Raw genomic sequence first — 26995 nt, forward strand, 5'->3', positions numbered from 1 at the left:
TGCAAAATATCATTCTCTCAACCTCATTTCGTAAAAACAGACTCCAGTTTCACAGATGATATCCACATGGGCAGACTTTTGTGCATGCATGAATTCCGCACAGATTTCAGTAAACCATCCTGGATGTGATGGTTGATACAGGGCTTCAGTCCTATGTAGGGGAGTAATGGCTCCAAACAACCAGCCTGGAGACATTTATCTTTCTGATGGTAAGGAATGGCTCTTTAACAGAAAAGGATGTAGTGAAATACATCTAAAGAGGATGATTACTGAGTGCAAGTACTGTAGTAAAGCAGTTTCACAGGGAAGGGCCTTGCCTTTAGCATTTGTGTTCACATTACTATGAATTTTGATTATAGTTTAGAAAAATGTATTAATTACAATACGGTTCTTTTCTGCAGCACATTATTTTGCCTTTAAAACTGAGCAGATACCACAGTGTGCTGCAGAAGACATTTAGAGGCTAATGTTTTAAGGATATTTAAAAAAAAAAAAAAAGCCTTGGAAGTAGTTTTGCGTGCTTTCTGCATGAGCTAGATGACATCACATTAAAAAAAAAAATGTTTCGTTAGTCTTTTTTTTTAAGCATTATCAGGACAGTTGTTTTCCTTTCATTTGGTCAGTTTAGTATTATAAATAAGTATTACCTATTTTATACACCCGTGCATTTATATGCGTGTATGTATATAGATCTCAGTAACAAATATTACTCTGCCTATCATCAGCCCTTTAACCGCATAGGGACAAGCAGAGACCTCAGCAGCACATTTTCGCAGCCTGAAGCACAGTCTGGCAGTATTTTGCTTAGGTTTGATCCTACAGATGCTTGTGGTGGCACCACACTGGGGAATTTTCTGCTAATTTAATTGCTATTGGTATTTTTCCTGAGATTCGTTTTCTGAGTGAGGTAACAAGAGGGTTTTTGAAAGTAGCTTCTTGGTACGAGGTGTGGCATTGCTATTACTACTTTAAGTATTGGTAGTGTGTCAACATAGGAACAGGTTCAGATGCATCTCTACAACCTTCTACTGAAGAAAGGGTGTTTTCCACAGTAGTGTCTCTTGATATCCTCCCTACACACTGACCTCTGAGAAGCTCTGCTCCAACCTTCTTTTCCCCTCCAGCATCCTGTTACCAGAGATGAGGACTGGGGAGTAGACTTAAGGCATGGCATCTTGGTGAAGTTTAAACGTGAAGGATAAGTAAAGTTTTGGGGTCATTTGACTAACCATAGCTGGAATCTGGAATAGAAAGTGGTTCTGCGACAACACTCCCAATGTATCAAAGAAGTCAATTAAAAGAAAAGTTGCCAGAACATGCCTTGAATTTTTTAGCTATGGGGTTTTATTGTAAGGCTGAATCTATTCATTTCAAATTAGACAAGCCATACTGTTCCTAAAGAGAGAAACAACAAAATAACAAAACTTTTTTTTATTATTATTTTTAAGGTTCTCTATGATTTTGGCAGATGTGACAACTTCATGTTTCAGCTGTGTATAAGCAAAAAGATAACAGAAACCTGATTAGTCTGATAATGCAGTAAAGTGGAAAGTTAAAGCAGTCTGTAGGAAACATTTAGCATCCCAGAGGGCTTTCTTTTTAGCAAAGAGGAAGCATAACAAGTAGTGATCTAAACAGAGCAATTTACTCTATGGAGTGATTAGTATCTTCTCTTCTTGTGAATGGCATGAGATGAACTCTTCTGTAAAAGCTTTGAAGAAATTGTGTGAGCTCTACTTGCTTAATGAGCTAGGGACTTCCAACAGTGCTTCAGAAATGCTTAAAACGAGAAAACAACAAAAATTCATCATTCTCTCTTTGCTTTTGCCAGCAGTGGATCCTACCAGCCAAATACTAGAAGTAAATGAATACATTTAAATAACCGCCTTGCAGCTGTTCCAGAGAGAAACCCGGAGCATTTTCCATTATAGTGGCCTTTCATGGCTGTGTGGTTACCAGAGCTAAAAACCACTTCTTCCACTAAGTGCCATTGAATACTTCTTTATTTTCCCTTCCCTTTGTTCAAATTAGAGTGGGAGAGATTTAAGCTATCTATCCTTGCCACAGAATGGTCAGGTTTGGTATCTTTTTCCTCTTTGCAATGATGGTGGAGAACCCCTTTCCCCAGTAAAACCCAACATTTTACGTCTTGGATTTGCTGCTCAAATTTCTGTAGCTGGCAAAGGCACTGCATTTTTCTCCCTTCCTAAGTGAGTAAACAGAGTACCCTCTGTATTAAAACTGACCTCTTGGGGTGATAAATAAAGTAAATGAGAGGAAAAAAAAAAAAGAAAAAAAAAAACAGGAAGAAGCAAAAGGTTTGTTATTAGAGGTGTATCTACCCAGGTACAGACACCACAGTGGAAACTAAAATACCAATGTGCCTTTCTTTTTTTTGTAATGATAATAGATGAAATTATCAGGTGTTCAAAATATACCTTCAATTTGTTCAAAACAGACTGGCATTGCCTTATAGGCAGCTGTTTAGTATTGTACAGACAAGCTAATGACAGGGAACCCTATCGTTGTTGTCAGAACCCTGAGAGAGAAAGATTTTTCTGTATTCTGTTAATACATTTCACAAAAGAGTGCATCAAATCAAACAAAACCAAAACTATCTGATGTATATTTCAAGAAAAAGATGTATTTGCAGTGGTAAACACAGGACAGCCTTCTTTCCATTTTGAAATCTTAGTTTCCAGCCCACAATTAAATGTGCTCTGCTCATTAACATAATTTTGAATAGGCATTTGCTTGAAGGCTCAACTCTCCCAAGTGCTTGCTTTGCTGGTTTGCTCTGTGAGGAGTGATGGAAGGTGTGCCCTGGAAATGGAAGTAGCCCCACTAGCCTGCAGCATTTTTTCAGCATAAAAGACCAGTCTTTCAGCTGCTGGAGCCAAGAACTAATCCCCAGCTTGGCTCACAGAGCAACAGACTGGGCCCGAAGGATGCTTGTTGCATTTCTTTATGCATGGAAACACACTTGGGATGTTTGAGGTGTGGGTTTTGTGGAGGCTTGTTTTGTTTGGTTGGTTGTGTTTTTTGTTTGTTTTATGTATTATTTTCTTCTGATGTTTGTTGTTTTTTTTGTCAATGGTTGTTTGTTGTTTTGTCTTTTTTTGGAACCCCTGTTTTCTTCCAGTGTGGAGGCTTCTAAAGCAACACAAAGAGGGGACTGTGTGCTGTATCTCCCTCAAAAAAAAGCTCTTCCCAGGGCTGGGTAGGGCTGTCCTGAGCTGCACTCAACCTGCAGAGCAGCCTGCAGGAACACGAGAGCAGGTTGGATATGTGCCATGGTGTTCAGGTGGAGGGCAAGGGTAAGGCTGGGAGGGTAGGGCAGGTAGGCCTACGGGGAGTGAACCGGGTGGCTTATTGAAGACATGACATGTGGCTTATCATGACACAGACATTTTTTGAAGGTGTGAGAAGCAGCATATTCTGGTAAATTGATAGAATATAATTACTTTATTGAGTTTCTCACAGTGCCAGGAAGTGCTGGGCCTATACTAGGCCTTGTCTGAGCTCCCTCTGCAAGGAGGAAGGGGCGGTTGGGAAGCCCAGCTTGTCATGAAAGCTCTTCCAGAAGAAAATGAAACTCAAAGAGTTTTGCAAAAACCCATTAGGTAGTCTGTATGGGATATTCAGGCTCAACAACCCAGAAGATATGCACAGTCATGTCTCTCATAGTTGCAAAGTAAATTAGTGTATTGCAATACTTAACGTGTTGCAGTGGTGGCCTCTCTTTTGAGAGGGGTTTGGAAGTCAGTGTTGGGGCGGCAGAGAAGTGCTGACTAGTTTGGGAACAAGTCTTCGGTAATCAAAGTGCTCAAGCCAGCCTTGCAGGGGAAGGGGGAATATGATAATGTGGAATTATACCCTGATTCAGGTGGTCTTCATTTCCTACTGTATTGGAAAATATTCATCAGAACATGTAGGTAGAACTTGTGAGGGATGCAGCTCATTTGAAAATGATGGGTCTGTGGAAAAGAAGCAATGATAAAAAAGTGTCTGAGTTGTTTGGTAGGCTGTTGTATGGAGGTCTTCACTCTGTCTTCCACTGGGTATTTTTTTACAATCCTTCTACCTTTTGATTTTCTAAATCTTCTTACGCAGAATTCTGCAGTGAAAGGGATTTTGTTTGCATGTGCATGCTTCTTTCCTGTAGCACTAGAAAATGCAAGAGCGTGAAACCAGACAGCTACCTGGAGACCTGCTGGACCAGCTTGGTGTGCTCCTGACCATCACTGCTCTTCACCAGTGAGAATTCAGTCTGTGCGTTGCATGATCCCTGATTTATCTATCCTGAAAAGTTGTAGGGTTGCATCTAAGTATTTCAGACCTACTAGTTATGTTCCAAAAGAAAGGCATTTTTATCCTTTGCTGGACTTCCTGCTCTTGCCCGTTCTGTTTTTTTTAGCCCACGGAAGCTATTTTTGAACTTGCTTTTGTAGTAGTGGATAGTGAATAAGCACTAAGGAAGGTCAACACCCTCTTTGGTTTTATAGTCAATCAGTGGAGGTTGTAATCACGGCTTCCAGCAGGATCTGTGTCACTTGTGAATTATACCTTCCAGCAGTCAAACTGCTTCTTTTTCCAGTGTTGCTGGTGGCTGGGTCTCTTTGGTACCCTGAGGGCCTAGATGTGTTAGGTTACTCTTTTTAAGTAGAAGCTCTTGGATAACTCAGGGCTTCTCAGTTTGATTTTTGCTAGCTTGGACATTTCTTAGGTCTGAAACTCAGCAATATAGTCTACTACAAAAGCATTCTTGAGATGTTGCCACAAGGTCTATAAGTATTTTTTTTCTTGTCATAGCAGAATTAAAGAAATCCCCTTGCAAAGGGATTCATTTCTCCCCTCTTTTCAGCTGTGAGAAATGAAAAATTACTCTAGTGAAATTGAGATGGCTTACTAAATCTAACATGCAAGTTTTTATTTAAATCTGTCAAACAGTTGCTTTGGAAGATGCAGTTCTGCAAAGGGTATGTGAAGAGCTATTGGATCTTGGTGATAGTGTTTTATACTTTTGTTTTTCAGACTTAAATAATTGCATAAGGTATAGTAGATATAAGGCTTGATGAATCAGCACCCTTGTCTGAACACTTTCTTGATTTTGGACTTAACATTTTGGGTAAATGATACCTATCAACTTCTATTTTTAAAGTAAAAACCACCATCCTTTCCCCCTTTATTTTTGAACCTCTTATTTCCTTTGCATCCCATAGTCTGAACAATAGTTTATGCTTTTCATTAGATAGTGGAGAATTTTTTGTTGCAAATTGGATTTTTTTCTCATCTGTTACAACTTTACTTCTATAAAGACCAAGATTTTGCAATTGCAGCTTGAGAAATTATTTACATATTGAATCAATTATTCCTATACTTACTCTCTTATGCTTATTTTAAAGATATTCTTAATTGATACCCTTTTTGAGGATTTTGAAATTGGCAGTTTCCCCAAGTCTTCCAGCTCAAGCCTTCCTGGTATGTTGGTAAATTTCAGAGTATTTAGCTAAATTCAAAGCAGTGCTATTGCTTTTCCATTCACTGCTGTACTAAATGTAGAGCTGTAAGCCACCTATTGCTGTTTTGGAGTCCTAACCTACTGTTTCCAATTCTGCCTTTCCTCTGAAATATTTTCTGGACTTCCGGATAGCACTGAGAATGATAAATAATATTTTGGGGATCCAAGGGTAGCTACCTAAGAATTAAAATCTCATCCTGTGTAGGATGAGTCTTCTCTGAGTCTCGCAAACTTCAAGGAGACTGCATGCAAGTTGAATGACTTCTGTAAATTTGAGGTCTCTGGCTTCTACTTGGCATTTTGTTGCATGCAGAGTTGTCATCTTTCCCAGGCTTCCTTGCCAAATAAATGGATTTTCATCTCCTCTTCGTTTTCTGGGTAAGAAAACAGCAGCATGTCAAGGTTAATTCAGTAAAGGGGAAAAGGAGAGAAACAGACTGTGTTTGGAGGGCTTAGGGTTAAAATACTTTTTAAACATTTTCTTGGATATGGAAACATTGTTGTGGCTTCCAAGTTTTAAAGGCTCTATAAAAGTCAGACCTTAGTATGCTAAGACTGTTCATCTCTATTTCTCTCAGCAAGAAATAAATGCACACATGTCTTGGTGGGGGGTCTTTTGTTGTGTTTTTCTGGGGGGAGGTGGGGGGGCTAGGTGAACTAAGGAACTCTGCAAATTCTCAGATTGCAGTGGAGTTCATATAGTGATCATTTGCCATTCATGCACTGAGGTGGTAGGATCCAGAGCTCCCCTCTCACCTTTCTGTTCCAGGCACCCCCTGCCTTCTCCACTCCAGTCTTTCTCCCAGGAGGATAAGGTAGTAATGGGCTGCTCACCCAAGAATAACCCCATGTGCAAGGCCTCTCTGTGCCTTGGCCCAATTCCTCACCCCACTCTTTCAGCCGTGCTGGAGAGGCTGGGTCAGCAGCAGGATGAATCAGGCACAAATCACTGGAGAGAAAGTCACTCTTGTGCCCAGCCTCCTCATTGCCACCCCAGTGGCATGGTCCAGTACCACCACAGCAGAGCAGACAAGGAGACACGTGTAGCAGAGAGTGGCTGGAGAGGCCACTGCCAAGGTGACATTCTCACTGCAGGATGAAAAGGTGTTGGCTGTAATACCAGAGTGAGTTTTCTTTATGAAGTCCTGGTGCTCAATTTCCCAGTCTGTGTGCACTGGGTTGGGGTTGTGCCTAGGTCTCATGTTTTTGAGAGATTTTAACCCCATATACTCAGGATTTTCTTGTTCTTTGGCCTGGGTATTAAATCAACTTCATATGGTTAGAGGAGGCTTTGATTTCAGCCAGTTATTTCAATTTTTTTTTAATTTAAAAGCAAGTTAGTTCAATTTTCCTTTATGTGTCTTGTTGATTTGTAATTCAGATGTTGTCTGTTTTTTTCTGCGCAGACATGTCCTGGAGATTTAGTTAGCATGGGCAATTTGTGGCTCAGTTTGTTTTAAACTTCTGTTGAGATCTATGAAATGGATGAGGTAAATCTCAGGGCACTGCACATCTGGCTCACCCATGCAATGAAACACACTGAGTGAAACTTCAGGAAATTAAAATATAAACTTCCCTGCCCCTTTTCCTTCAGGGGCAGGAGAGGGGCTGGGTCTGCCTGCTTGTGTGTGTCATTATGGTATGTTAACACTTTCAGTACTCGGAGGTACATTTTATTTTCCTCTTGCTCAAGCCTCTGCAGCCAGACAGCAGCATCATGGGTAAATGTGATGTTTTGGGATCTCTGTATGTTTGTGACCCGTGAGGTCAGAACCTTCCTGTGGATATCTGCTGGCATCCGAGAAAGTCCATCATCTGGAAGTCCCCTATTTGAACCTTTGTTAGCGACCTGTTCCTTATTACTGTGCTAATGGACCCATTTATTGTGGTGTCTGGAAACTCCAGTGGTGAACACGAATCAATTCCCAATTTAACTCTCAAGAGCAAACACCTGCATGATCGAGGCCCTGAAAAACTCTTCTTTCCCCTGGGATTGAAAAGATTGCTCTTAAAGGAGGATTCCAGGTTTTAGATTAGCATGCCCTGAGCACAAAACGTCTTTCAAAATCCTTTACATGACCAGAGTCTTTTGTTCTTATGTATTCAAAAGAAAAGAAACTAGTGAGCCTCATTCTGTTCATCTGGGATTATTCAGGTGCTACCCTGTTTTCAAACCTAGAAAGTCTGGCTCTGTAGCACTTAGCATATTCATATTGGCGTTGCACACATTTAGGCCTGGCTTGTCACTTTGTGAATGAGACAAATGCAATACACTTCGTGCATATTACAATGAGCCTTGTGTTATCCTATCTCGTTTCAGGTTTCATATGAGGAGTGTGGGGAGACTATTACAAAATCAGAGGAATATTTCACATTCTAACCCCAAATGCAAAACAAAGTCAACACAAGAGAAAAAGGAAAGCAACATCTACCACATTTTCAATTTCTGAAATTAAAATATATGTTCTGCCAGGTGTAGTTTCTGTCTCTCTGCAGGAGCAACAGGGGAGCAGAAGTTGTTAAGTATGGGCAGCAGTCATCTACAAGAAACATTTAGATCAGTAAATACATGGAAAAAGATAGAATTTATTCAGGATCACAAACTTCCACTAGATTTTAGAGTCGTGACCTCCTTTGTAACTGAGACTGTGTCCAGATATTCCTACAGAGGGCAAAAAACAGGGCATTCACATAATTAATGCAGATGTTGGCAAGATTTTATAAGGTCCACTAATCCATTCCTATGACTTCCTCCCTCCCTCAAGGCTTCTTATAGTTGACCTGTTATTACCACACAATATTTAAGCAAAGAATTAAAGCCAGATGTCTTGTAGCTAGGTCTCCCTTTATTAAGTATCCCTTGTAAATCAGTTTTTCTAGGCAGTGGAGAGATCCTACATGAGAACTTCTTTAAATTCTTAAATAATTAAGACTGAAAGCTTTCTAACCTAAGAGTTGATGTATCCTAGAGGAACAATAAAAGTTTTATAGTAAGTGTGCTGAGAAATAGTATTTACTCTGGCTTTTTATTATCCTGGGTCTGCAAATGTTTCTGATCAATGTTTAGGTTGGGGGTAAAATCATTTTTAGAAAAACCTTTTTCTTTAACACAAATCTAGCTATCATGTGGCACATTTGGGATACAAGTGGGAAGTTTTGTACATTGCTTTATTGGAACTAGCCTAGTTGTGACAACAAAGAGATGCAAATGAAAACAAGCAGAAATAGCTCTGAGTAGTAATTCTAAGGAAATCTTTATCAGATACTATTTTCACTTGAGTCCAATTACTATTTCTGTTTCCCAATTGTGTACATGTTTGGTTTCAAAGTGAAGGCTGTGTTAGCTGTAGCATTTCCTCAGAATGGCCGGACCTGTCTAAAACGTTTTTTTTTTTTTTTAAATGGGAAGAAATTCTTATCTTTTAATATTGTCGATCTGTTCCTCATTTCGTCTTATTACCTACTTTCTTGCTAAAACTGCTTCTCTTTCTGTGTTTAAGAAAAAAAAAAAGTTCAGTCAGTAAAGTTTCACAGCCATAAAACTAGAGACAGGTCTCCTGAGCCTCTTCAAACAGAGACTTTTCTGACATGAACTTCTTGTTGGTTTTCTTTTTATTATTTTATTTTTAAGTCCTTTATGATAAGCCATGCTAAACAAGGAACCAGTGTGTTACTCAAAAGAGTTTCTTTTTCTGAGGTTTGCCTTTTGGGAATTACACCTTGAGTAATTGATTATAACTTAGGAAGGAAACTTATTAAGCATTTTCTTGTTGGCCAGTGTTTTTACACAAAACTTTTATATTCTGGTAGGGTACGGGGCTTGCTTGCTGCACCCATAGCTGTGCTCAGCTGGGTACTCTGGCAGGAAAATTAATCATGTATTTCTTGACATAGCCATAACAATATTTAATGCAAGAAATAAAGTCTGTTGCTTTTAACACTTGCTAAGACAAATATTGCTTTTTTCTTTCCTTGCCTCACTCCTTCCTTTTCTAACTGAAATAAGCAAGTTTAGGTGAGTTATAGCTAAAGGCACAGTGCATTTGTAACCCAGCTTAGAAACATGGTTGATGGTAAAAGGAGAATGCTCTTAGAAATCCAGTGGCTTCCTTTATGGCTTATAAATGCACTTTGTGCTTTATGGACAGACAGGGTGACAGACATGGCCCTGGGAATTTACATTCTTAGCACACACTGATGATTTTAATTTAGTGTTGTTCCTCCCCATTTTTAAGACAGCACAACAAGAAATGCCTCTGACAGAGACCTAAATGAATGAAAACCTCCTGAGAACTGCAATAACTTTTCCTGCTCATTGAGGAACTTGTCTTTTAACACAGCTACAGACAAACAATATTTTTATGCATTGATAACATAAATAAGGCATTCTATAACAGAGTTAACATCTTTTAATTATGAATTGCATGCCCTTCTCCATGAGTGAGTTTTTTCAGCAGGTCTGTTTGGCCAGAAGCTCTTAATATTTACTATGTAATTTACAACTATGTCAGAAGTCATGCTAGTTCCCAGAGCAGATGGAAGTATTTCTGTTTGTTTCTAATCTGGTTGCAGTTACTGGACTCCTCAGAGCAATTGTTTGTGAGTTGTGGAATGCTATTTGTTCTGAAAAAATAAATTTGTTCTGAAGCGTGTTCCCTTCCTGCCTCCAGTGCCTCTCCCTGCTCTCTGTGCATGCCTTGTCCGTGCAGGCAATCATATGTTTTTAGTTCTGATGTCGTTCTTTTTCTCTCTCTTTTTTTTTCCCCCCCTCCCTCTTCTTTCAGTCCACAGCCATGAGTGAACCACAGTGCTACTACAATGAAACCATTGCCTTCTTTTATAACCGGAGTGGAAAATATCTAGCCACTGAATGGAACACTGTCAGCAAGCTCGTAATGGGCTTGGGGATTACCGTCTGCATCTTCATCATGCTGGCCAACCTCTTGGTTATGGTGGCTATTTATGTCAACCGCCGATTCCACTTTCCTATTTATTACTTAATGGCCAACTTAGCTGCTGCGGACTTTTTTGCAGGGCTGGCCTACTTTTACTTAATGTTTAACACAGGACCCAACACTAGAAGATTGACTGTAAGCACCTGGCTTCTCCGTCAGGGTCTCATTGACACTAGCCTGACGGCTTCTGTAGCCAATCTGTTGGCCATCGCTATCGAGCGGCACATTACAGTCTTTCGCATGCAGCTACATACTCGGATGAGCAACCGGCGAGTGGTGGTGGTAATTGTTGTTATCTGGACTATGGCCATCGTAATGGGCGCCATACCAAGTGTCGGATGGAACTGTATTTGTGATATCACTCACTGCTCCAACATGGCACCGCTCTATAGTGACTCCTACCTGGTCTTCTGGGCTATTTTCAACCTGGTCACTTTCGTGGTCATGGTGGTCCTATATGCTCATATCTTTGGGTATGTCCGCCAAAGGACTATGAGAATGTCCAGACACAGTTCTGGACCCCGCAGGAATCGGGACACGATGATGAGCCTCCTGAAGACTGTGGTCATTGTGCTTGGTAAGTATTTACTTCGTCCCCCCTACGTTCCCCTCTCTGCTTCTTATCAGGTGATTGCAGTAATGCATGTCCAACTTCTGGAAGGTCAGCAGCATTTGAAGGATGGTAGAAGAGGCAGGGCCCGTAAGAAGCCCCAGTATTCATTACTGTGTTGGGATTATCAAGCTTTTTTATTGAAATGGATATCAGAGACTTGGTCACTCAGCCCCGTGACATGAAACTGATGAAGAAACAGGACCTTGAGATGTAAGGGTTGTTGGTTTTTTGTTTGTGTGTTTTGTTTGCAGCAATGCAGGTTTGAAACCTATAACAGCAGCCTATCCTGGGCAGTGTTCACCCTTTTGCTCTGCAAGATGCCAAATGGCTGCAATCTTAAAAAAAAAATAAAAAAATAAAAATAATACAAGGGAAGCTGCACTATCCGCTGAAGAACCTGTTGTTTCCTTTTGCTACTCAAAAAGCAGCGTGCATATTCAGGCAGTACTTTGTGTCTGGAGAACAAAGAGGAGCTAAAGGCTATCAGTGAAAGGTTTTCACACGTTAGGCAGAACTGCATGCACAGTATGCTCAGGTCTCTGCTATAAGTATATCTAAGAACCTGTCACTTTATTTATGCAGAAAGATAAAACATGAGGTTTTAACGTGTTTCAGCGCTACACTCGGGAGGTCCCTGAGGTTCAGGGCTTGGAAAATGAGGAAACATGAGGTGAATATCATGGCACACTTTGGGGTCAGATGTCTTCTGTCTTTCTGTGGATGGGTGTATGTAGTTTTGGTCTTGGGCTCTCAGCTTTCTTATGCGAAAGGACATGTTGGATACTGGGCACCACTCCCTGGCGATTTTCCTTGCAGTTTCTTCTGCCCTTTGTTGCAGCAGATGCTGGTGAGCTGCAGGCAGGCAGGGATGGTGCTGGTTGCTTCCTCAACCCCAGCTGTGGACCTACCCATGAGACTGTCCAGCATGGTACACGGGTCTCTTGGGATAATAGTTCCCTTTTGCATGGTGACGTTGCCTTAGTCATCCATAAATGCCACAGTACCGAGTCGCCAAAGACCAAAACTTAGCCAAGGTTCTTGCTCTAAGGTCCTGCTATCCGCAGTTTTACACTGTGATTTTTGCTTTCTAACAGTTACTGCCTGTACAGACAAAGGCAATGGTTACAGAGCTTTGTTGTGAGTCACTGTGACAACTCATGTTTTAGTTTAAGAATGTGCATGCTGCTTTCTGACCTAGCAATTTGCATTTTAACCAGAATATGGACTGTGTAGGACTACCCGGTCCATCCATTAAAAAGCTGTATTCCTAAGTGTCCTGCTTTTTTCTTTAGGGAAAGAATATCCTTCAGAGTTTTGCATGGTAGGCTGTAGTGTTGGGTTAAACCTCTTTTGACTGCCTGGTGGTTCAGAAACCTGTTTCTCCATACTTCCCTCCTTGCAGAAGGCAAGATGAGGTTAAGGAAACAAAGAGAACTTGGGTTTTGAAGACTTTCTGTCTTTTTTTTCTTTTTTTTCCTTTTTTTCTTTCTTTTTTTTTCTTTTTTTTTCTTTTTTTCTTTCTTTTTTTTCTCTGAAATAGATCCTTGTTTCCTCTTCTGAGTAAATTACTTTTCATATAACAGTGAAGTATTTCCTGTGAGAAGAATGACCGGTTCAGGCATTAAAAAAAAAAAAAAAAAAAGGCAAATGGGGAATAGAAAGCACTGATAACAGTAAAATGCAGAATTGTAGCAATATATAAGTCACCGAATAAATTGCAAATGGTAGTTAATACCAAGCATGCATGGGGCTAGCTGGAAGCATAGGTACTGACTGTACCTTCCTCCATTCTCCTGGGTATAGGCCACCCAGTACCACTACAGCACCACAGACCCGGACCACAGCAGGTGTACAAAGAACCTAGAGTAGCCCCCATTTTTCCTAATAAGAGCCTCATTTTTTCAAGGTACTTATTGTTCTCAAAACAGTGGAACAACTCCAATGGCTAAGTAGCATTAGCCAAACTGAAGGTGACTAAAGTTTAACTGCTGATGTAGTTCAGTAATATCTCTGATTCTTCATTTAGAGTATTTGGAGTAAAATTTGTCGGTACTGCGGGTAGCACATGTTAAGTTTTCCACAAAACCCTAACAGGACCTTATTTCTTATCACTGACGCAGCTAAATTCATTCAGTGTTGTGCACACACTTTGCTTTAGCACCTCTTCTAATCTGCAAAAAACCACCATTTTTAGTGAGAGACAGTCTTTTATTGGATCTCTTTGAGGAAGACAAAGCAACTTCCAGGCAGTTTGGCTGGAACAGTTCAGTCATAGGGCTGTCGGGTAAAGCAGCAGCAATGCTTTCACCTCGCTATCATCTGGGAGATGCAGCTGCAAGGTAAAGAAGGCTGAGAAGCAGCAGTGTAGAAATGAGAAAGATCAGCCTGAAGCCAGGAATCAGGCGTAGGGGCAACCAGAGAGAATTTGGGGAGGTTAATTGTTTGTACATCGGGGTGTTAAGCAGATTGCTAACTGAACCGTGAGAAAAGCTCGTTAGTTGCCACCAGCTAATGAGAGCTGTCCCGTATCACTGAGTTATCACTTCCAGTGGAGGACTGTAGTCTGGTTCTGAAATGAAAGTTGAGCATCAGCTGGTAGGGGGATTAGGTAGGGGATGTCTGAGTTTGGAGGAGAGAATTTATTGATCCTTTGGGTGTCTTGGTGCTCTTGCACTGCTTGAAGTCCACTTGCAAGTCTGGTTTAAAGTTTTCACAAGCAACAGATTTAATTTCAAAGCATCATACGTCCCAAGTGCCTCCTCCCAAAGCCAGCTGATCCACAGTGCTGCAGGGGAAGAGTTTGTTTCTGCTTTGGGAAAGGCTGAAAAGGTGGGTGTCCTGGACTGCCTGGAATGGCTGAATGTGTATCTCATGCTGTGTGGCTTTTTCTGTGTGAGCAGGTCACCTCTTCCCCTCTCTCCATCACGCTACCTTTTGTGGGAGGGAGTCAGCATGGGAACTGCCTGACACCCCCAGTCCTCAGGCCTGGCCAGGACCCCAATTTTGGTCAGGACCGAGCGCGATGCCTCGGGGCTGCCGGCGAGCGGGACGGCCGCCAGCCACCACGCACAAGCAGGCGATTGTGCAGCGGGAGAGGTCGGGGTCTGGCACCCGGCGTCATCCCGCAGAGCCGGGGTACCGAGTCCCAGGAGCACGTCGGAGGCAAAAAACAGATTTTTTTTTTCTTTTCGTGCCCTTTTGTTTTTAGCTTTTTTTTTTTCCTTGAGTGAAATATTTTAAACAGAAGGAAGTGATTTCATAGTTGAGCCTTTTTTTTTTTCTTCTAACAAGGCGGCTTTTGAAATCTTTCAAATGTAGCAGGGAACATAAAGCTCTTTCTCCAGAGCATGCCTTTTCCTGTGTGCTGGGGCTAAGGCAGGACTGATCTGTATACCGCACACGGCCATAAAACCGGGTCTGGTTTGGCTTGCAACCCAATGACACTTTACATTTCACCACGAACATGTGTTAGGTTTAAATGAGCAGTCAAAGGAACAGGCAGAAACCTAGCGGATGCAACAGCTGAAAGCTGGCATCTTTCTTCCCTTCTGTCCTCCCCGTTTTTGTATCTTCTTTTTAAGGACAAAACTAAACTGCTGTTCCTTGCAGAAGTCATAGTTGGACTGTGAAAGCATTCAGCAGGGCCAGATGCAGATTTGCAGATTTGTTCCAAAAGAGGGTGACAATATCTAACTGCTCTTTTAAGAAGTGATGAAAACATCAAAAGGAGAAAAAAAAAAAAAAAAAAGCAGATTTCAGAGCTCAGGTCTGAAAAACTAGCTCTGCTTTGGGTTTTCATGAAATGAAACAAGCCATGTAAGACTAGGTGTTTTTGGGCGTTCTTATATACATGCATTTGAAGATAAGTATCAGCTTAGATCACAAGCGTTGGAAGGTCAGCCTGTATATTCTCCTGCCTTGCTTATCAGCTCCTGTTTTCATAATGTGGATAACTCTTCCCTAAACCTCCGTACACATCTTTGGACAGTATTCCCTGTCTAGAATGTGGTCTGTCTGAAAACCTTCTTTTGCCACCATTATGATACAAGAGACAATAAAGGCAAAAAACTGAACCTGGTGTGTGGTCCCCCTGCAGAATCATTAAAATTGTGAGGTAGTTTTGCCAGTCCTTTCATTGTAATTAGTCATTATGTCTTCCTGATGCAAGCTGGAAAACTGCTGTATCTGAGATTATGAGACTGAGGTTTTATAACTAAATTTGAAATAATAATAGCAACAGCTCTTCCTACGATCCATCCAATTAGCCTTCTGTTTTGGGTGAGTTCTCAGTGGTGTTTGGCCCAGACCAGGCAAGCCTGTTGAGCTGAGCACCACAGTTACCCCCTAGGACAGAGGGAGAGCAAACAATGCACTCCTGATTGCTTACCCTTTATGTTCACGGGAACTAAGAAGACACTTAGGCCTTCCTGGCCTGTAAGACCATCCACTTTGTAGGAGTAAGGTTTAATCTGTAAAATTTTGAAAACCGATGTAAGCACAAATTAAAAAAAAAAAAAAAAAAGTGAAGGTTCTTTTTGTCTAAACTGTTTTGATTTAAAGGAGTCTTTCTGTGTTTGAAGACAGTCCCTTCCCGTGTTATAAGGAGGCAATAGATGCGAGGAAAACATCTGGAAGTTCAGTATAAACATCTGGAAGGGTGGAACTGCTCAGTAACAGTTTTTTTCCTGCCTTCTCTTTCTGCCGCAGTAATGAATTGCATGAGAGACTTATTTTTGTACTTTTGTAGCTTCTCTTTCACAACTAAGTACCAAATGGGGATGGAAAGCAGCAAATAACTGTGGTAACACACTGAGTTTCAACATGCTGTACGTGGACAGGCAACTAACGCACCTAGAATGCATTATTGATAACTTTAACTTTTCTGGGTGTTTGATTGAAATGCACTGTTTTATTCCACAATCAGAAACATGGAGTTCTGTGAGAGCACATTTTAAAAAGATGTTTTCAATGTCTACGCTGTCTTTTATGACGTGTGGTCTGCATCTTTTCCCACTTCCTCCCCCTGTGCAGCAAGACTACTAAATTGGCAATAGAAAATGAAAAGAGCAAGAATTAGTGCTGCAGCCTGAATGAAAACACCCTGAGTGTCACTGGAGGCATGTCTTTATTTCCATACCCCTGCAGTGTCACGTGGCTAACAGGCATGGCCTGTCTTCACCGGCTGCTAAATCTTAAAGGTTTTAAACCTAAGCTTTATGAAATGTATTTTGACAGTCACCGAGTAAGTGGTCATGGGCTGGTATCAAGATGACACTGTCTAGCCAGAGCTTGGTCATGGATTCACTTGACCTTCAGCAGACCTTCCCTGCCCATGGAAAGTTACTCTAATGGTCCAAAGCAAACATCAGCTCTGGTAGCACAGTGCAGCTGATACGAGGATCTTTCAGAGAGGATGAAAACTCTGAGCCCTGGGGCTAGAGGGTGACAGCTTCACCTCATCACCTTCTCCGTAAGGAGTCCTGCTGGCATGAAGAGAGACAAGTTCTTCAGCAGTGTTTTCCCTGAGATGACTGTAAATAAACACGTCATCTTCATTTGGAGACATCCATCCACAAGGTAGTGGTGGCCCTGACAGTAGCATCCAGATGTTTTTCCCTTAACGAGATTGCATTTTCCACGTAGAGCTGAGCCAGGGAGTGAGATCCGGCTGGCGTTAGGCTGAGGGTGGCACATTTCACATCTTCCCTGGAAGTGGGGGGGTGTGAAGCCATAAATACCGGGTTACCCTGTGGCCAGCACGGGGGGCTCATTCAGAGTCACCAACCCTGCCTGACCCCTGCATCACAGTAATGTCGCTTGTGTATTGATTTAGTCCAGACGGAAAAACAGGGCAATAAACTCTGGGACTGGCGCTGGCAATACGAGCCCGAGCATCAATGACTTTCTGTTCTAACACACAGGGTGCAGTTATGTGCAGTCCCAGTGTTTTCAGATAAGTATATTTTAAAAGTGCATAAACTGTGAATTTAACCCACGGTCAAGTAAACTGGGAAATTGTGGCTGATGACCGTAGTCTAAATGGAGCGCTCCTCGTGGAGTTTATACGATTAATTGTTATTACCATTGTATGGGCAGTGTGGAGGAGGGGAAGGTTTATAATGAGTGCTTTCAGAGCTGCAGCATGACTGCAATAATTTCAAGCTGTATCATCAAACATTTGCATGAAGAAATCTTCATTAAAATACAAGATTTTTATACAACATACCTCATCCTGTAAGATTTTTGGTGGCTTGGGTTGCTTTCTCTTTTCTCGGTGGAAGTCCTTATGAACAGGTGTGATCGCTCCTCTGAAGATTCCTTTGACAAAAATAGAGAACACGTACAGTTTGGGGTGGGGATGGTTGCCAGGGCTGCTAATGCTTATCATGTGTTACCTTTTTTTTCTTTTCTGTCTTAATAACATTTTGATACTGAGTTTAAAAAAAAAATCTGTGTACCTTCAGCTTGTACATAGGTGAAGGAAAACGGAAGTCTTCAGAGTATTGCTTATATTTTTTAGAGTATTTAACTGTGAAATCAGTCTGTTTTAATACCAGTAAAAATAGAATTTTGCCGATATCTGTTATCCATAACAAGAGTGGATTAGTAATTTTTATATTCATACAGGTGTCCAAATTCTTATATATGAATATATATGATATATATGTTCTTGATAAATGTTTCTTACTGTATTAGCTAGGTATTGCACTATTTTATAAAAGGATCAATAATTTTCGTGAATAACTGTTTTTTGAAAAATGGGTTTCTGCTTTCAATTGAAGAAATGGAAGCATGAAATCTTGCTAAGGATGTAAGCTGCAGTGCATACATAGTTACGAAGTAATTGGAGTGTGTCTTAAGTGTAAGATACTTTGGACTTGGATGGATGTTTTTTTCTTGCTTGCTTTTCATACTCTTCTAGTAAAAGCAATAACATGTGTGCTCTGTGACACTTACTGGTCTCTCTAAATCTCACTCACAGGTCATTTTTACTATTGTTTATACTCCTGAAAATGAATTCCAGTTGATCTTATCAAATTTGGCAGTATAGCCCCAAACCAAATCCTGTCTCATTGCTGGCTGGCAGGTGAGGATTTTGCAAGGAAATAAAGAATAAGGAAATGTGGCATGTGAAAATAACAGTGTGGGTAGTTTACGTCATAAACCTCATCAGTAGCTTCCTTTTTCAAAACAAGCCTGAGCAAGCTCTCACTGCTGAAACAGAAGTTTCTGTTGCTCCGGATCCAGACAGCTCTTTCTGTGAACCCAGAGCCTGTTTGGTTGTGTTGGGGGTTTGGTTCTAGGTGTTTTGCTTAATTTCTTCACTGACTCTCCCAATTAAATTTATTGCATCCTCAGCTAAAGCTGATACGTCCTTGGTAACAGTCTTTCCTCTAAAGTATTCCAGGTATCCCTGTGTAATTCATCACTTCACCCTTGGGAAACCATTTGGAAGTTTCCCCCATCTTTCCCCCTTCAGTTAAGAATAAGCGTTATTTATTTTCATTTGGGATCTTTTGAAACTGCTTTGAGGAACTTCCATCATTTACCAAGGCAGGAATGTGGTATCATTTTATTTCATTTTTGAAGGGGGAAAATCCCTCTAGTAAATCCATTTCTTTACATACGATGGAAATGAGGCCTTGTTTAATAAAAGTTTTTCCCCTGACTTCACTATAATTTATTACTTTTCAGGGAAGAAATAAATTTAAAGGGCAAACTCTAGGGGTTCCTCCACGAATGGCCAGAGAAAGATAAACCTGAGTAGTTCAGTATTTACACTCATGTTCAGTTTTTAATTTAAATAAATAAATAAACAAACAACTCTTGTAATTGTTTGCATAGGTGGTTTCTTGTTTCCAAAAAGCTCACAAAAATGGATTTCAAAAATAGGTTTTATTCTCAACAAGGCCAAGGGAATTATTTTTATCTTTCTTTGTGAATAATATCATTTGAAAAACACACCCTTACCCCCAAGCAACAGAAGACAACCATTTAGATTGGGTGCAGGTGAACTAGCAAACTGCTTTCTGTACAGTTAAACTCACTTAGTGAAAATGCACACAAAAACAAAATGAATTAGTGCCATATCTCAGTCTCCTAATTCCACCTACCAGTGCAACAGCCATGAACGTACTCATCTACCTGGGCTACTCTGAAGTAGCTGAGATGGACACCCATTTATGGCATGTTCATTCTAACCTAGAACTTTCAGCAAACTTTGAAAAAAGCTGAAGGCCCAGGGTAGGAATTGTTAACAAGAAAAAATTTAGCCATCTGTGTGTGCAAGAAAACATGCATGTAAAATTTCATCACGTGGCTAAGAAGACCTGCTGATCTTAGACTTTCTCAGCTGAATATTTTGGAACAGAAGATGGGATTCTATCCTTTAGAAGGGTCAACAATAATGCTTTTGCAAAATGGCTGCTTGCAAGGTAACATTTTTATCTTCTGGAAAGCACATAGTTGCATGGAGAGTTTGCTTCTAAACCTTTTGTTTAATTTCTTCTCTGACTCTCCCAATTGAATTTATTGCATTGCCAGCTAAAATTGATACATCCTTGGTGACTGTTAAAATACAGCATTTTGCAGTGTGGGAAGATCTGGAGTAACGTACATGTCCAGCACTGGCTTGGGTGTTTTCATCTTTGAGATGCCATTTGAGTATCACTGGAAACCACTGAAGGGCTAAGCCAAAAAGTCAAAGCCAAATTTACAGATAGACCTCGGCTTGAGAAACTGTGAACAAAAAAGCCTGCTGTTGACTTGTCACATTGCAAAACTGTGTTCAGTGAAGCACTGAACGATCATTTGTTTGCCACAGTGGAAAACATTTTGAACAAGAGGCTGTTTTGTGGGAGAGGAGAAGGGTGCTGCTGGCGGTGTGTTTCATCTCACTTGGGCAGCAGGAGCAAGGAGCCCGAGTCCTCTGTTTATCTGAGGGTGTCCATGAAAATAGAAAAATATAATTTTCAGTCTGAAATTATTCCTGCTTCTATAGTTTTAATGAAATTACCGCTCTCAATGTCAAAATACAAAATTACTTCCAGTAGAAATGCTTGTGGAGACATCTGAGATGCATCATCTGCCCTCGTTCTGATTGGTGGGGTAGTGACTACAGCCCAAGAACAGCAGCCTTTGTGCTTCCCTGCTTGCAGTCTCAACATGAGAAACGTGTTAAAGGAGAATGCCTAGTTATTTTTTTTGTTCGTTTGTTTGTTTTCTTTCAGTGCATGCATTTTGAAGCGGAATATGTGAATGAAAATTGTAATTTGAGTACTTCTCATTCTGGCGTCATTAGCGGGACAGCTTCCTATTTCATACAGCTGTGGGCACCGTCACTGACCACACATGGACTTTTTTTCTTTCAGACAAAGGTCTTTTTTTTTCTTTTAATTTTGTTTTCAACCTTCTGTGAATAAAGCTTTGTCACGCACTTGCGCACTTGATGCACTTCCTTAAAGTTGAAAGTTTACTGCTGCATCATGGCTGGTGGCCGTGGCCAGGCTGGTGTCGAGTTTGGTGGCTGCCTGAGTCTAGGCATTTTTTTCTCCTTCCTCTTTCTCCTTGCTCCCCGTAGCTGCTCTGTCCAAAAGTGTGAACCCTTTGGGAACTTGGCTTCCTTTAGAATTTACTCTCTTGTTTATTTGAAGTCCTTGGCCTGGTGAGAAAGGTCAAAAAGCATGATCCGTATGAGCTTGGAGGAAAACCTGGAGAGCAGATAAAAGGACTCTGAGCTGGTATGGAAGGTCGCGGGGCTTCAGAAGCAATGACATCATTTGCTAAGTCTAAAGTGGTTTTGTTTGTTTGTTTTTTCTGCCCTCAGTGTTGTCTGTTGTGTGAATCTGCTCACTGACGAGGAACTAGGGCTCGGGGAACCACCATCAGTGACAGAGCTTGCTGCTGCAGGCTGCTGCTCAGAGAGCATCACCCCCTATGTGATGCAGGGGGCTGAAGCAATAATGTCTTCATGTCGGTGCTAAAAGCCTGGGAGGTTATTTAAAATTAGCAGACAAACAAAACCATGCTTCAAATAAGTTTGTGAGGGAAAGCGAGAAGGAGCACATCTATTGTTTTTCATTGTGTTGGACTAAGAGGTATCTGGGGCTTTCTGCTCTAACAAATGACTTGGCATCTTAGTATGAAATTGAAAATATAGCTGTAGATGTGCAGGGACAGTTAAGATTTTTGAAATGTTTTCCTTTGTGAAAGAGGAAGTTGTCTCCTCAAGAAAAGGGAGAGAATTTAGAATTTAGCAGGAAAAGCTGCCAAGCTACTGCCTTTATCTTCTTTTCATGGAAATTGTTTCCTCTGACCCTGGACTCAGTACCTTCCTTGTTCACCTAAAAGCGGTTTGGGGAGCTGTTTCCCATTTTCTGGTATTGCTATAACCCCAGGAAGAAGTTGTTTCTACATATGGAATTGATAATTCTCTTCTGCCTTTCTTTGAAGTCACTTTTAAGTGCCCAGTTTTTACTTTTCTAGAATTACAACGAGTAACATAAAGTTGAATCTTTCCCAGAAGAAGCAGTGTGTGTAGATAGAAAAAAAAAAAGAAAAAAAAAAAAAGCTGTGTAAATCTATTGCATATTTATAGAATAGCTGATGCTCTCTTCCATTAAACAAAATAAAAATGAAAATTGTAGTTCATAAAAGGAAGACTGAAGGAAGTTTTTTTTAAAAGAAGGTATTAAGTGGTTTTAGATGTGTAACTGGATTGCTTGAATGACATGTATTTTTTAAGTTGGTTATTAATTATCAAAGTAAACATATGTAATGACATATTTTCTACCGTAAGTGCATCCTACTTCTGTTAGAGGAAAGGACATACTGGAAACTGTGCTCACACATCCAAACATAGTATGGTTGCTGCACTGGTGCCCCAAAACAGGGCAGCATGCCCAGCTGGGAACCCAGTGTTGCCTGCCAGTCCCTTTGGTGCAGATGCTATCGCACACGTATTTCAGTTAGTTCCCGTGAATTGTGAGGAAAAGCTTCTACATAATTACCAAAAAAAAAAAAAGTTTCATTTCATTTAAAGTGAACAGGTGAGGAACAGGCTTTTGATTTCTCTCATCATCTGGCAGGCAGTGTGAGAAATGAAGAGTGATTAATAACATTATTACAAAGTCTATCTTGTGCCTATTAATCAGCAGCCACAAGGTCTGTGTTTGATATAGGTGCGTTGCATTTAAAAATTTGCCAGCAGAGCCATTAATTTGGTTAAATACTGTAAGTAATGGGGTGTCTACCTCCAGGTTACAAACATTTAATGGGGAAATGTATTTCTTTCAATGCATAATAAGGAACCGTTAGCTTGTAAGTGATGTGGAAAACAGCCCTTGCTCCCAGTTAATTGGGAGAAGGGCCACAAAGAGGTTGCGTATCTCCAGGCTCTGAAAAGCCTCATGAATGGGGCAAGACACAGGCTGAAGGGGTCAAGCCATGTCTTTTCTGCAAATAGAAAGGCATGGCAACTCCCCTTTCCTCATACCATGTAGGAAGCAGTGTGAGAGTGACTGTGTGGGTGTTTCTAATCCCTGTTTGCACAGGTCAGAGCAGAAATTTGTAATGTAAAAGCTGTTTGTCTTGAGCTGGCAGACCTGCAAAGCATGTCTGCAAGTATTTGATGTTGTACGTTGTGTCAGCTGCGCACACCGTGATGGCCTGGTTCCTCCTCTGGAGGCAGTGAGTGGCATGGAAAAAAGCTGTGCCAGTCTGAGAAATTAATATAGCTGCATCCCCAGAGCAGAGCCAGTGCTCAAAACAGCCTGACCAGCACAGCAGTACTGCCCAGCACAGGCAGAATGAGGCTTGCCTTGCACCCCTAAGGCACGGTGCTCTTTTACATACTTATGTGGTTACAGAGGTTTTGGTAGGGTGTATTGTATCATTCAGCTTGTCGTTTCTGCCTTGGTTCCTCTTACTGCAGCTGTTTTTGTGGGACTTTGGAGCACAGGAGTGAATCCCAGTGTCTCTCTCCTGACTCTTCACTTCAGGTTTGCTCAGCTAGACATTCAGGCTTGGGTGCTGTGGGTACAAGCATTTGCAGTCTATTCCATTAGAAAGACTGTGCTGTGCAGACAAGGTCAGTGATAACCAGGAGATCCCCTGCCTTTGTCATGTGTGTGCCCAAGCAAAAGAATATAAGAATATAACACTAGCATATTTTCAGTTTCTGATAGTAACAGCAATGCAGAAAGATAATTGGTTCTTTGTTTCTGAGTCAAAAATTTCTCCTCTGTCTGTGTTTTGTACTGATGGTATCCAGTTTGCCCTCTGCAGCAACTCTTTTGTTTAGATACTACTGCACGCGAAAGAAACTGCTATGTATTTCTTGTAGTTTTTATTTGGACTGCCTTTTGAGCTTTCCAGACATGCATTAACAGTTTGCAACTTGAAAACTTTGCCCTTCCTGCTCCTTGGAGGAGCAGAGGAATGCATTTGAGGAGACTACAAGCTGTTCTTCTACCTTAAGGTACGAGGTGAACGTAGCATGTGGTGTTCCTGCTGATACCCTCAGGTATTTCAGTCTCAGGCTCCATCTGAGAATGAGAAGTTCCTCTCTTCCTTTTTTTTTTTTTCACCTGTAAAGAAGTTAGAGAGGCTGTGGTCTGCATTTGGGGTAGTTCAGAGCTATGCCTCCATTTTTGTACCTACAGCTTCGCTTGAAGCATGTGACTTGTCAGCTGAGCCTATTTATAGTGAGTGTTTATATATATAATTAAGAAGAGCAAAAGGCTTGCTTGGTCAGCAGCTCTTCTGCCGTAGGCTCCAGAGCATGTGCCATAGTAAAGCCACAATCTCCATTTGCTAGCTGCGCTTGCCGCACATGAAACTTCTAGGTTACCTCAGTTGCAGGTATGAGTTTTGAAAACAGAAGGAGGTTTGCCTTTGATTTCTGGCAACCTGGCTTGCCAGAAATCAGGTGAAATGTAGGTTGTGCTGCTGGGAGTCACATGGATGCTGGTGGGTTACTGGAAGGGTTTCCCATCTTAGTGTGCAGGATGGATGTAACAGGGTAGTGCACAAGTCTTGAAGGCTAGAAAAATCTGTAAGATTGACAGTAGAACGAAGGAAAGATTTGTAAGATAGGTAAATTGAGTGCACTTCAGTTTATGTTGTGTTTTGTCTAAGATATTGACCACCCATAAGGTTAATCTGAAGCATGCAGCTGCAGCGTGTCTGCTGTTTTTCCCAGCATGCTGAGTCATACCAAGCACCACTTAGGAAACCAAAGACTGATGTTCCAAGAACTTGTCATGGCTAAAATTCGTACTCTGAAGCTGACCAGTAAATAGTTCATGGCAGAGAAAAGGAAATATCTCTGTTCAGTGACAGTGGATGAAACTTAACAGGGAGAGTGGAAGAGTGTCTGTACCTTGGTCACAGAAGCTGATAGACTGTGTTGTGAAATACAGAATAAATCAATGTTTCTTACAATGCTTGGCATAGTTTCTGGAATTTGCGTGATTTCCCCATTCATTTATTTCAACAAAACATTCTTTTGGAAGTATCTTTTGTAGTATACAACAGTGGAACGCGTTCATCGTTTCTTGAAGAGGTAACAGTTTTTTCATCGTCAAGTCGATGCAGGTGCTTGTTGCGTAACAAGGCGAATGGAGCAGGAGTGCATCAAACTGGCTTTTCGCTCACTCTGCCTTTGTTCTGGTGCCAGGATGTAGGCGTCTGAGATGTGAAGGTGGGGGCAGTTCTCGGCCACGCCGGGGTCATCCTGCGACCTCTGCTGAAGAAGCCTGCCCTCCCAGAGCTGCAGACCAGGTGCTGAGGGCATGCAGGTGGCTGGCTTTGGCCTTCCCAGGTCTCAGCAGGGGCTGCCATCCCAGCGGTGAGCCCCCAGCACCTCCCGCCACCACCTTGCAGCCCCTCAACATCCTTCTGCCTGTCCCTGCTTTGCCTGCCTCATGGCACCATTTTCCTAAAAAGCAGAACATTTCAGCTTCTTTCAAGGTAGAGCAAGGCAAAGCGAGGAGGGGTCAGGTTAAATAAACCAATAAAACGAGCTAATTAGCCAAAAATAACTAATGTAGCATTCTTGAGATGAGGAGAGCACTTCCGTGCGCAGTGCATTGAAGCCCGCATGCCCCACGCACCGTGTCCCGCTGTGTGCTGGTTCTGAAGAGCAGGAGGCTTCAGGATGCTCAGCATTGCCTTGCTTGCCCTGCCAAAGAAGCGTGTGAGGTGTGTACAAGACTGTATGCACTCAAGAAATGCAACTTTTAAGTGCACGGCAAAGAATACATCAGTGCTTGGCACCGTTTCCCATGAGGTTTTCCTTTTTTAAAATTTTGTGGGCATTCTTCACCCAGCCCCTTCTCCCCTCCCCTCTGTTCCTGTCTCTCCACTCCCTTTTTTTATCTGTGGCTTTACCTTTCTGCTCACATTCACCTGGCAACCAGGGGCAACACCTTTCAGAGCCAGCTCAGCCTCTGCAATGGGAGTCGGGGCACAAGCTGTAGGAGAATGCTGCCAGGTGCTCCAGGCTCCTGGCGTGGCAGAGAAAAGCAATTTAAGGCCTATTTCCCTAAAACAATATGTAGCCACCATCCTGATAGGTGTTCATATCCAGAATATAGAGCTTTAGTCCTGGAAGAAGGACATTTTTTTTCCACGCATCTTTCGAACTAGATTGTGAAACAGAAGAAGCATTTCTTGTGTCTTACACTGCCAGTGGTCTCCAATCCCATGTTTTATTCAGTGGGCATTAAAAAAAGACTTATTTAAACAATGAGTGGATCTAATCAAACTACTGTCAGGAATGTGCATTGAGAATATAATCTCTTACATTTCTTTTATGGATATGGATTTTAATTTCACAAGCAAATGGCATTTTATTAACAGGGAACTGTTTATTCAGCGTGCTTTTTCTGTTTTTGTTTGTTTGTTTCTGATTTTGAAATGCTTTGGGTTTGTTTTTATTTTTTTGCTGAAATTACATGTTTCATGCACTTCAGTCCACCTGCAAGTTGTTTACTTTCAGAATAAGTTCTGAATGCCCAAGATACTTTCAGAGTTGTTAAAATACATATATATTTTAAAACCTCACATTACTTTTGAAAATTGTACTTTTTTTTTTTTTTTTTAATCTTGCCTGCCAGGCTGGGTAGGTGGGCATTTGCTCAGAACATCTGTATTCAGATATATTTGGCTGGGGACCGCTGTTCTGGACCCCCCTCTGGGTCCACCTAAACAGTGGCCAGGCTGTAATGCTCACTCCAGGGACGCCAGGCAGGGCTGGGGTGGGTTGATGCAGAAAGCAGTTCTGCCTGTTTGGTTATTTTTCTTTGGGAGGGATGTCCAGGCACAAGCTGGCTGGTGGTCCAGGGCACGGCATTTGCGACAGTGCCTCAAGCTGCAGATGTGCCCGTCTCCATCCAAAGGAGGGACATGAACCAGATAATAAAACCTGACCATGAAGTTACCTGTGACTTGTACAGCAGAGCAGATCCTGCAAGGGGTCAGCTAAGGGATGTCTCCATTGCATATTTCATTGCTGAGTGGAAGTCTCCCAAAAAAATTAAAAAAGGACTAAATAAAATGTTTCCAAAAGTTTTATTAGAGAAGCTCTGACATCCTGCTTTTCATCTGAAGTTTAAGTTCACTGCCTCTTCCTGCTGCTGTTGCTTTCAAACAGGAAAGAGAAATGTATGCTGTATGTAACAATTTTATTGAGTATCTTTTAACTTCCATGTAAGAAAGCTGAAATCAATATATATATATATATGCATAAGCTTCTTATATGAAGGCTTCTGATACTGCTTTAGAGAGGTTTTTTGTTGTTAAGAAAGCAGTTAGTCCTATGTATAGAAAAAGTACTAGTATTGCTTACAAGGCTGAATGTATGATTTTGCAGGCAGCATTTTGCAATAGTGGTATAGTGGACCT

General features: G+C 41.4%; 1 protein-coding gene across 6 annotated transcripts in view; it reads left to right on the forward strand.

Annotated features, from left to right (window-relative positions):
* The window catches only part of LPAR1 (lysophosphatidic acid receptor 1), a 69751-nt gene that overhangs the window by 24705 nt on the left and 18051 nt on the right, over window positions 1–26995 (forward strand). For 5 of the 6 annotated variants that reach the window (XM_035564556.2, XM_035564560.2, XM_035564558.2 and 2 more), the window contains exon 3: window positions 10306–11053. In XM_035564556.2, the coding sequence (XP_035420449.1) occupies window positions 10306–11053 (748 nt within the window). Of the gene's footprint in view, window positions 1–10305; window positions 11054–11137; window positions 12566–26995 lie in introns of those variants that run through there. The other variant, XM_050716421.1, reaches the window with a different exon arrangement.

This window comes from Cygnus atratus, chromosome Z (assembly GCF_013377495.2).
Source record: "Cygnus atratus isolate AKBS03 ecotype Queensland, Australia chromosome Z, CAtr_DNAZoo_HiC_assembly, whole genome shotgun sequence".
Classification (NCBI taxonomy): domain Eukaryota; kingdom Metazoa; phylum Chordata; class Aves; order Anseriformes; family Anatidae; genus Cygnus; species Cygnus atratus.